This window comes from Mesitornis unicolor, unplaced genomic scaffold (assembly GCF_000695765.1).
Source record: "Mesitornis unicolor isolate BGI_N332 unplaced genomic scaffold, ASM69576v1 scaffold44856, whole genome shotgun sequence".
Lineage (NCBI taxonomy): Eukaryota > Metazoa > Chordata > Aves > Mesitornithiformes > Mesitornithidae > Mesitornis > Mesitornis unicolor.
In genome coordinates this window covers 1-10,838 of record NW_010189791.1, presented here as the reverse complement: position 1 = coordinate 10,838, position 10,838 = coordinate 1, and the positions used below count along the sequence as shown (strand labels likewise).

At 52.0% G+C, this 10,838-nt stretch overlaps 1 protein-coding gene across 1 annotated transcript in view; it reads left to right on the top strand.

Moving 5' to 3' along the window:
* The window catches only part of LOC104542005 (telomerase-binding protein EST1A-like), a gene marked incomplete at its 3' end in the record, with an annotated part of 8,161 nt that extends 5,512 nt beyond the window's left edge, over positions 1 to 2,649 (top strand). The window contains exons 4-7 of the mRNA XM_010186179.1: positions 162 to 268; positions 1,138 to 1,216; positions 1,662 to 1,772; positions 2,437 to 2,649. Of these exons, the coding sequence (XP_010184481.1) occupies positions 162 to 268; positions 1,138 to 1,216; positions 1,662 to 1,772; positions 2,437 to 2,649 (510 nt within the window). The remainder of the gene's footprint in view (positions 1 to 161; positions 269 to 1,137; positions 1,217 to 1,661; positions 1,773 to 2,436) is intronic.
* Positions 2,650 to 10,838: the final 8,189 nt, after the last annotated feature.

Genomic DNA, 10,838 nt, shown 5'->3' with positions numbered 1-10,838 from the left:
TGCCATGAAGCTTTGTAATTTCATTCTGCTGCCCTTTTCTGAGACCTTTGGTGTGTCAGCGACCTCCCTGTAGCTCTCTACAGTCCCTGTGTGCTCGCTGGGTCTTGCAGGTGAGCCGGGGCAGCGCGGGTCCCACTGATGTACCGAATGCTTCTTCCCAGGTGAAGTACGCGCTGATCAGCGCTCAGAGGTGTATGATTTGTCAAGGGGACATTTGCCGCTACAGAGAACAAGCAAACGACACCGCAAACTACGGGAAGGCACGCAGGTATTTATTGTGTCCTTTGCTGCGGTGCTGAGCTCTGTCTACAAGGGATCTGTCTCATTTTGCTCTTAAAGTTGCCTCTAGCCAAAGAAATCTTTCACGCCTCTATTGCATGCAGTGCTGTGAAGCTGAAAGATGGAGCCTAGGCTGTTTTGCAAGCCAGCAGATCCAGTTGTTCTCTAGCATGAAAGCTGTCCTGTGCTGGTCCTGCAGCAGGGAGGGTTCATGCTGTTGAGGCTGGTGGACTGTTGCATTCTCTGGTAGCTTCGTCAGGAGTTACTGGCACTTGTTGCATCCTCTCTTGTTTTTCTGATATTTTTTCTGGAGCAAAGAGTGGTGGGACAACAAGTGAGCCAAGCGTGGGGGATGGAGCCCTGAAATCTGTGGAGAAGAGAACAGGGAAAGCTGGAGAGTGGATAATACAATTGAGAGAAAATAGAGAGGAGAATGGAGGGATGAGTGGACCGCCACTGAATGGATGCATCTTCTCTTGGGATGATTAAATATCTTGAAAATAGGAGGAGCAAGCCAAGGAGGGTTTGGTCCCAGCTGCCGTGGAGCTAAAAAGGGGACTGAGAGAAATGTTCTTTGTACCCCCTGTGCAGGGGACGGTGTTTGCTGGGTCTGGCTAAATGCTCATCTGGCAGAGCCAAGAACATTGATTTCTGCAGCTGTATCTGCACCTCTCTCTGTCCCGTGCCCTGGCTGTGCCTCTCCAGGCCGGGTGCAGGCTCCTGCCTCTGCACACTGCTGCAGGCAGAGGGCACTTGTGCAAAGGACCCGTTCCCTGTACCGGGAATTCTGCACCCTTGACAGCAAGGAAGGCAGCTTGGTGTCCTTTCAGTAAACCTTTCTCTCTGGTTCTTCCTCAGCTGGTACCTGAAGGCTCAGCAAATTGCTCCCAAAAATGGCCGCCCCTACAACCAGCTGGCACTCCTGGCCATCTACACGGTAAGGTGCTTATCATGCACGGATGCAGCCTCTCGGATGGCTGTGAGATTTCATCTGGTGGAGAAAGGCCTTGTTTAGGGCAGTGCTCCCAGGTGGTTTTGTTTTGTTTAAGATAAATTCAGTATTTCTACTGTTATCCTTTACCCTGACATCTGCTGAGAGACTTTTGTGTGAGCCTCTGGGTTGATGGCTTCTGTAGCAGCCTCAGGGCAGTGCCACCTGCACTCCCTAACCTGGCCAAGGGCTTCTGCTTTGTGCTGGTGGTTGTCAGTAGCTGTGAATGTGGATGGAGAGTTCAAGGCCCTGCTTGTCATGCTGGCTGTCCCAGGCAGTACTGCAGGAGAGGGCACATGTATTGAGGGGCAGGGAGGGCAAAGTATGTTGGGACTTGGTCCTGAATGCCCCAAAATCAGTGGCAGCTCTGAGTCTGGTTGTGTTTTTGCAGAGGAGAAAGCTAGATGCTGTCTACTATTACATGCGCAGTCTGGCCGCTAGCAACCCCATTCTGACGGCCAAGGAGAGCCTCATGAGTCTGTTTGAAGAGACAAAACGCAAGGTGAGTGTTGGAGCTGGGCTGTGGGGTGCTGCAGCTGCCCGTGCTGGCTGTCCCATGCTGGAGAGCTGTGATCCAGATAGGAGAGTGATGGTGGCTTTTGGATTTGGAGTCACCATTTTTTTTACTTCTAAGAAATCCCACGTTGGAAGTCGGATGAGAGACGCGGTTTTCAGAATGGCAATGTCCTTTCTGCCTCTCCTCAGACTTCTTTTGGGGTTGTTTGGGCAGCTGAAGCTCTGGTGTCTGGGTCACATGTGGTAAAACAGCCAAGCTCAGCAAGGGCTGTAGGTTGCTGTGGTTTGCAGCGTGGCCTTGGCATGCAGCGTGATCATTGCCTTGTCCCTTGGTGGGGGTGGGTAACAGAGGCTGTGGTCCCTCTGTGGTCCCTTTGTGCCCCAGAGGGTCCCCCAGGTCAAAGATGCAGCACCTTGGCTGTCACACACTACTAGGGTTGGACACAGCTTTTCTTGTCCTGAGGTGTTTGGAGGTGAAAACCTCTCAGCTGCTCTACCTGATAGTGTCACAACCCGAATTCTGAACCTGGTGATGAGTTACTGTGGTTTTAAAGCAGGGGGAAGAGCTAATTCCTCTGTGTAAGTGAAATGACATCATCATCAATCGAACTGTCATCCCTGGATGATCTGAGTCTGTCCTCTCTGCCCAGGCTGAGCAGATGGAGCAGAGGAAACATCAGGTGCTGGAGCTGAGCCCCAGCCGCCGAGGGAAAGGCAAAAAGTCCACACTGCGACAAGTCGAAGACGATGCCACGCGGCTGGAGATCTGGATCCATCCCTCCCACCCCCGCTCCTCCCAGGGCTACGAGTCCGGCAGGGATTCAGAGCAGGACAATGGGCTTGGGAACCTCAGCCCCAGCGATGTGAGTACTGCAGGAGGCGGCGGTTGGCTTTGGTGTCATGTGTTTGGAATGCACTGGGATGACACTGGATCTGTTTTGCTTTCCTGTTGCTAAATTTTCCAGTGTTTTGGCTTCCCCTATGGGAGCTGTGCCTGGGTCAGGCTGAGGAGCTGGTGACCTCGTGCCTCCCATGTTCAAGACGTGTTGTTACCATCCGTTTCTTGGAAGCGTGAGCTGGTGGGGCTGATGGAGAATAGGAGAGGCACAAACAGGCGATGCTGTAAAATGCCTCTGCTGAAGGCTCTGACTTGGGTGAGGTTGCTGGTGGGAAATGAGGTCAGATACTGAAAACCAGGGTCAACGGTGAGCCTGTACGCTCCGAGCTTGTTCTGGAAGTGGGTCACTTGTCCCAGTGCCAGGTGCTCGGAGGTTTGCACTGGGAATGTGAAAACTGTGGTTTTAATTTCCACTGTAGGTGTCATGTTTGCATTATTTGTTCTGCTCAGAGGCTGGACCTGTGCCTTTCTTTTGCAAGTAGGAAAAAATAACTGAGTAATGGTGTCTCTCCCGAGTCTGCTCGAGCTCTGTACCTTGTGAGAGGAGCCCAAGTAGACTGCGTTTGTCAGGCAGAGGAATGCAGGCGAAGGCAGTGGTGGTTGGGAGCTCATCCTCTAGGAATCCTTGCACTGCATTGGCACATGTGGCTGCAGGATTTGCCAGGGAGCTCTGGGCTGCCTGTCCTAAAATGGCTGTTAAGGATGGGGGTTGAGCAGGATGGGTAAGATCTTCTCTGTGTACTGTGGGGCCCAGGGCTTCTCAGATACCATCACACTTATAACGAATTTGTGACTTCAGCTGGGTGGAACTGGGGTGAAGTCTTGGAGCTGTGAAAGATAAGCTCTGGCACATTGCTGCAGCATTTTTCAGACGTTACTGCCCTTGGTTGTTTTCCCTCTCCTCAGCTTCTCTTCTGGAGACCTTTGCATCCTCAGCATCGCTGAGAGGAACGTGCCAAGCTTTAGCCTCTCCGTAAATCATTGATGAGGATGCTTGAGATGCTGTGAGTGTTTGTGAGGCACCAGGGTTTCTCTTTTGCAGAGGCAGTGTAACAGCGAGCCAAGCGGGGGGCAGCGGTGCCTCGTTTATAATGCAGAGCTGCTTGCTAGAGCTCGCCCTCGGTCTGTTCAGCAGGAGGCTGTGCTCTCTGAAGTGCAGGTTGCTAGCAATGGCGATACAGATTGTGTCTGATTACTGCCATTAGTCATGATTTCTTCATCTGCTTGAAACGTTGGCTCATGGAAAGCACGATCATGAGCTTTGTGATCATGGAGAGATCAGCAATGTAGCAGCAAAAGGGCAGGGGGAGCTGAGGGCCCAGGTTTGGCCACTGCTGGTTTTGGCAGCTGAGATGTTTGTGCTCAGGCTGTACCGGGGCTGTGCCGTGGCCGTGTCACCAAACTGATCCTCATTGAAAATAACCAAGTGAAAAGGAAACCTTCAATCTGTGTCGCTGCCAAAGCTCCCGAGCTGTCAAGCTGTGGTCTGGATGAGGACAGCAGCTCTTGGGGAAGCTCTGGGCTCCTGGATTGAAGCTGTCGCGTTTTACCCTCTTCCTCACCGCATCTCGGCTGCTTGCAGCTCCTCTGGAAGGAGCGGAGCCGTCCGTGTTGCCACTGTGTGGCACTGTTTGGCTTCAGAAGGGCTCTGCGTGGCCAGGGGCAGGCAGCAGCCCTCATCCTGCAGCACCTCTGCCCCACATCCCCCGGCCAGGAACGGCTCTTCTCCCAGAGGACATGTGCCAGCGCCTACGTGTCATTTAGGGGAAATGAGTCTAAACTGTGTCATTGCCTCCTCCGTCCTTTCCTTGCCAACTTCAGCCCCTGAAAAGGCTGAGGCGAGCCACGTTCCTACATTTGTACTGACAGCTCTGCTCTGCAGGTAGCTCCTTTGCATTGGTCTTCATGGCAGCTGGTTCTGGGCCAGAGAAGGGAATTTTACAGGGTAGAACAGGAAAGCCTTCGGCTTCCAGAAGCAGGTACAGCACCACAAGTACAGACCCTGACAGCTCTGGACATGTATTGGGCAGATGCATGGCAGAGAAGCTCCTTTACCTTACAGATGGAGGCTGCTGCTTCAAACCCACCCCAAGCCAAAGATGCCTGGTGTTTTTACTGTGGAGATGCTGTTTCGCAGGTGACAAGAAATTGATCTGGAATGTTTTCCATCATCGGTGATGGTTTCTTCGTTGTGCAGGCCGTTAGGTGCCAGTCCTGTGTCGTGGCACTCTTGGCCGGGAGATGCTGGACGATTACTGTCCCAGCCCCTGCCGACGTGCACGCTGTCCCCATCAGTGAGCAAAGTGTCTGCTCAGCATATGCTTGTGTGTCTCTTGGTGCTGACTTTAATTTTTCCTTCTGCAGCTCTGTACGAAGACGTAAACATCATTATTTTATGTCAGGGTTAGGAGCCAGCTGAGTGCAGTTAGCAGAGCGTGGTGGCGAGTTTGCAGAGGGGCAGCTCACGCTGCAGCCGTGCTGTGACGAGGGACGGTGGCGTGCAGAGCTGGCAGTTGGCCTTGGCACTGTGTGTTTAGGTAGAGGCTTGGCATAGCTGCTGCTTTCACAGTTTGTTACATCATGTTTTCTAGGCAGATGCAGAACTGGAAGAAGGTGCCATCTGTCTGCACCGAGGGGCGTGCATCTCTGCTTGGCCCCTTCCTCAGTGACTGGATTTGGCACTGCTGAGGGCATGGGATGGTTTCAGAGGGAGCTGAAGAAGTGCACGGCTGTTTTGTGCTTAGGGTTTTATCCATTATGCCGGCAGATTTTGGGGTTTCATTCTGTGAAGGGCTATTCTGTGTGGTCTCACATGTTGCCTGTTTCTAGGTGTGCAGTGCTAGGAGAGTCCAGACTGAGCCAGAGCCCTGCTTACCTGACAATATCGGGTCATTTCATGTGGGATTCCAGTAAGAAATGCGAAAAAGGAGGCTGAATCAAGGAGCAGCTGTATTGCCTTTTTTTTTTTTAAACATCTGGATAGGGCAAAGTGAGCTGAAGAGTGGGGTCTCTGCCATTTCTTCTGTGCCACCGGTTTCATCTGCAGCGGGTCTGTATTGATCTTAAATCCGATAGTACGGCATGCAGCTTACTGCACAGGCTGGGAATTGGTAAAGCAAACAGGGCAAACGTGCTGTCAGTCTCTTGAGAAAGTGCTAATATTACACTGGGTTGAAGATTTTAATCACCCCTGTCAGGAAATGCTGAGTTAAGGTTCCCACAGTTGCTGCTGCCTGTGCTCTGCAGTAGATGCTGCGTGGTAGCACCAGGAAATGTGAGTGCACTAACGAAGATTACTCCATAGCTGCAGCTAAGATTAGGGAAGAGAGGTTTTCCCTTGGCACAAAAGTAATTCAATAATATTTCTCTCCAGATGTCGGAATACTTTCACATCATTAAAGAATTAAGTCTCCTAGCCTCTTTGAGAGAGGTCAGTCTTGTAGAGCCATCAAAAGTTTGGTAAGGCCACCCAAAAAGCTCTTTGGAGGGCCAAGGCCAGAGTCAAGATCTGCTGTCTCAGCCTTGTGCGTCGGCTACAGGACCCTTCCTGTTCCCCCAGCTTCCTGGTTTGGGACAGAGGCCTTGCATTTGCCTGGTGCTGGGTGCCCGTGGAGCAACAGCCCCTTTGCAATGGAGAAATAGTGGTGGAATCGTTACCTCTGATGTTCAGAGCAGGTTTTAACCTCCGTTTCTTCATGCAGCCTTTCTTCTTGGTAGCAGGGAGCGTGGCCAGTGCATCAGGATTTCCACAAGCGAGCAGTAAATACCAGGAGGTCTACCAAAAAAAAAGAGAGGACAAAGTTCTTTTAATAGGCTGAATATAGAGGCTTTCTTACTTTTGTATTTCTTCTTCATTGCCTACTGTGCTGTTCTGTGGAAGCACATTTAGTGGTCAGGTGTTGCTCTGTGCTGGTGATAGGTGCCAGTACCACCAAGTGGCCGTATCTGAGCTGTAGCAGTGCGTATCTTTGGGTGCTTGCTTGTATTTTTTTCTAGGTGAGTAGTGCTGGTCTCTTTTGGACCCCTTCATCTCCTTCCATCTCCCAGGTCCTGGAAAATCCGATGAGTGCCATGCGCACAGGGAAGTGGTCTTCAGCAGCTGGATGAGGGCACTGTCTTCTCAAAGCAGCCGAGGTTGTGAGAGCTGTCCTGCTTGCTTTCCTCTAGGTCAGGCTTCAGCTCACTGGGAGCATCCCCAGCAGTGCCTGGTTGGGGCTATTTTCACAACTGGCTCTGATTTCTGTCTTTCTGAGCTGCCATCTCCAAGGATTCTCACCTTCTGTCTTTCTCAGTTCTTGCCTGCTTTCTTTCGGCCTTTGCCTCACCTGTGCACTGTGACGCTGCATCCACTTACACTTCCTCAGCCCAGCTGTGGTCTGAGGCTGGAGAAGGCACTTTTGGGCTGCCTCGATGGAGGCCGTGTGTCCTTAGTGAACAAATTCACTGTCCTACAGCTCCTGTGCGTTTCACATCCAATATCCCATGGCGGTGTTGGTTGTTTCTGCTCTCTGTGCTGTTCCTCTCGGGCAGCAGTGTCCAGGCTGGCTCCTTCTCCTGGCTGGTTTCCCTTGGTGCAGTTTTATTTCTGAGGGAAGTGTTTCGGGGACTCTGCATCTGGAGAGGGGTGCTTCTAGGGAACAGCGGGGCAAAACCTCACGTTAGTTTAGCAGCAGTTTTGGTGGAGGTTTTACTCAGGACTGGAAATAAGCGACAGGCAGAAGTGGAAATGATGATCTCCAGTGATGACCATTCTTCCCTGCAGATGTGTGGATAAGAGGCTGCTTGGACAACTCGTTTTTGGGGTGTCTGCCCCCACGTCTGCTGCCAGGCTGGTGGGAGCATTTCTCTGCACTGGGTGCTTTTCCTCAGGACAGTGAAATATTGACCTTTTATGAATAATCCCTGCTGGCTGAAGTGCAGGGCTGCCTCATTTGCTACTTCCATGGTGTCAGGTGGGCAAAGTGCTCAAAATGGTCTTTTGTTTTTTTCAGGAGCCTCAAATCTGGAAAATAAACATAGGCAGCTGAGGCCGTGCTCCTGGTTTAGATGGGCAATGTGAAAGCACAGCCATGCCCGTCCCTCACTGCTGGGAGTGGTAGTCCCCAAAACGGGAACCCTGGGTGTTGCACACGATGCCCTGGAAGCGGTGCTGACTCTTGCATCCTTTTAGGGCTTTTTGACCCAATGCTGTGGCCATGCAGAGCGCGAAGGGACTGCAAACCGCTAGAGCAGCGGTGCCCGGATGTGCCCAGTGGGCTTTTTGACAGAAGCCGTTTCTCACGCCTGTTAAACATCTGAGCTGCAGCACAGCGGTGGCGTAGGTGTGTCCCCAAAGGGAGGGGACACACGAGGGAGCGTCCCCTTGGTTTTTCTGGGTGCCTGAGCCGGTAGCGGGATCTACACGGGGTCTTACGGCAAGGCCTTCGGTCAGGCTGCCGTTGGTGCCTTGTGTTAAGTCAGGAAGTTTGTGCTACAGTCAGGAGAACCTCTTTGGGGCAGAGATGCTGGGCGCTGGCAATCACTTAGAGACCATCCCTCCTCGTTTCTCTCCTTTACCCACCACCCCTGTGAAAAAGCAGCAGGAAGAGATGTTGCATCCTTCATTTTTGTGCCCGAAGCAGGACTTGAGAAGGAGAAACCTGGAGTTCCCGCAGTCCCTCCCAGACACGCTCCTTTCCTCACCCCTGCAAGCTTGCAGGAAGCTCTTGGGTTTAGTTACTCATTCGTGGAGGTCAGGACTGGGTCTGGGTTTTTTTTCCCCCTTTGTGTTTAGGAAACGGTTTACAGACTCTTCTGAGCACGGGGGAGCCGGTGGCGTGCGAAGAGACTTGTCAGCCTCTTTGTGCTGGACTCGCGTTAATTCTCTGCCCTGTCTCCTTTTCTGTAATCTCTTTTCTTGGTTGGCAGTGTGAGTGTTTCTGAGTGCTTTCCCCAGCCTCTGCAACCCCTCCGCCTCCCAATGTGACCTCGGTCACCAAACCACCTTGAGTCTTTATTTTTACTCGAGCCGTTGTGTTTCGCGTGGTGAGGTTGGTTTCTTTCCCCCAGCAGCAAGAAGACTTCTGTGCAGAGGAAGTAAGAGAGTGCCAGGCTGCAGTTGAAACTGGTTAAACACCAAAACCACACTTGTAGCCTTTCTGGGTTTGAGACGTGACATTCAGCCATACAGCTTAGCACTGGCTCATTTTGCCCACCCTCCCTGCTTGCACCTAACCTATTTTAAAACCCCTGGTTTTCTTACTTTTAAAACACTGCTGAAAAACTTCCTGTGTCAGTAAAAATAGTTCCTGCGGTAGTGATCCAAGCAGAAATGCTGCTGCACCTTCCCTGGGCTTGTGATCTTCCCTGGGCTTGTGATCTTCCCTGGGCTTGTGATCTTCCCTGGGTGCTCGGTGCTGCTCGACCGCAGCTCTCGAAGCTCGGCAGAGCCCGGTTACCGGTTTAGCCTGTGCACGCACGTCGTGTACAGCCCACGTGTTGCTTTCCAGCACAACTTGACCTTTTGTCACTACCCAGAAAGCGAAGGCCAAGCCGTGGGTTAGAGTTTCCACAAGTTGGTGTTGATCTTATTTGTTGTTTTGTTTTTTTTTTTAAATCCTTTTCTTTTTAGCCCGTGTTGGTGGTTTTATTTAACTGTGAAGAACAAGGCAGGGACTAACATTAATCAAATAGGAGAGATGCTGACATGTTCAGCACTGTGCCCACGTGGCCAGAAAAGCCGATGGCATCTTGGCCTGTATTAAAAACAGTGTGACCAGCAGGGCCAGGGAGGTGATCATCCCCCTGTACTCGGCACTGGTGAGGCCGCACCTCGAGTGCTGTGTTCAGTTCTGGGCCCCTCACTAGAAGAAGGATGTTGAGATTCTGGAGCGTGTTCAGAGCAGAGCCACAAGGATGGGGAGGGCTCTGGAGAACAAGCCTGATGAGGAGCGGCTGAGGGAACTGGGCTTGTTTAGCCTGGAGAAGAGAAGGCTGAGGGGAGACCTCATCCCCACCTCCAACTGCCTCAAGGGAGGTTGTGGAGAGGTGGGTGCTGGGCTCTTCTCCCAGGTGATGGGGGATAGAACAAGGGGAAATGGCACCAAGCTGTGCCAAGGGAGGTTCAGGTTAGAGATAAGGAGGAAGTTCTTTCCTGAGAGGGTCGTCAGAAGCTGGAACAGGCTGCCCAGGGAGGGGGGGGAGTCCCCATCCCTGGATGTGTTTAAAGAGCGGGTAGACGAGGTACTTAGGGATATGGTTTAGGGGGTAGACAGGAGCGGTTGGACGTGATGATCTCAGAGGGCTTTTCCAACCAAGCCATTCTGTGACTCTGTGATTCTCCTTCCAGTACCAGGCATCTGGTGCTAATGCTGGTGAAATCAGAGGTGGGAGCGCCACAAGGACATCAGTGACTTACTCCTGTATCCCAGTGCTCAGAGAGGCTGCGGTGAGGGGAGACTTCAAGTTCCAACGAGCTTCTCATACCCTAAAACCGAGCACATTCGTCCAGAAACCGCCTTTCCCTGTCAGTCGCTCTTTCCTCATTTCCTCCCCTGCTGGTGCTGATCAGCCAGGGATTTGTGTGTAACCAAACCCCCTCCTGCTGCTGCACACGAGTCCTTTCTCATGGCAGCGGATTTGATGAGCCAGGCGCTGCGGAGCAGCGTTGGGAAGGGAAAGTTTGCGCTTTCAGATGAGAACGCTGCCAGCGTTGGAAGTGCTGGTAAAGGAAGTGAAATGCCTAATAGCAGGGTTGGGAAATTTCCCAGAGCAGGGTGAAGGCTGTAGACACTGATTTCTCTTGAGCTTTTCTTATTTATTTTGTTAGTGTAACCTTGATCTTCATCTGAAGTTGGCTTAGTCCAACTTTTTCTGCTGTCTGCTGTACGCTTTTTGGGATGGGCACCTCACATTGCACGGCCAAACCTCTTAATTCTGCCATGGGGAGTATTTATTTCTCTTCAGTGTTGAGTCAACCGTTTCCAGACGGGCTTCGTATCCACTGTGGAGGTGGTATTAGGAAAGACACTTCCTTCCGGAGGATCAGGGAGTGGAACCTGCTGGAATCTGTGTCATTTCCTCTGTCCTTGGCTCTACTCTTCCTCCTCAGCAGATTGCATTGCCGCACGATTCAAAGCGCAGAGGGAGATCACAGAATCACAGAATGGCTCGGTT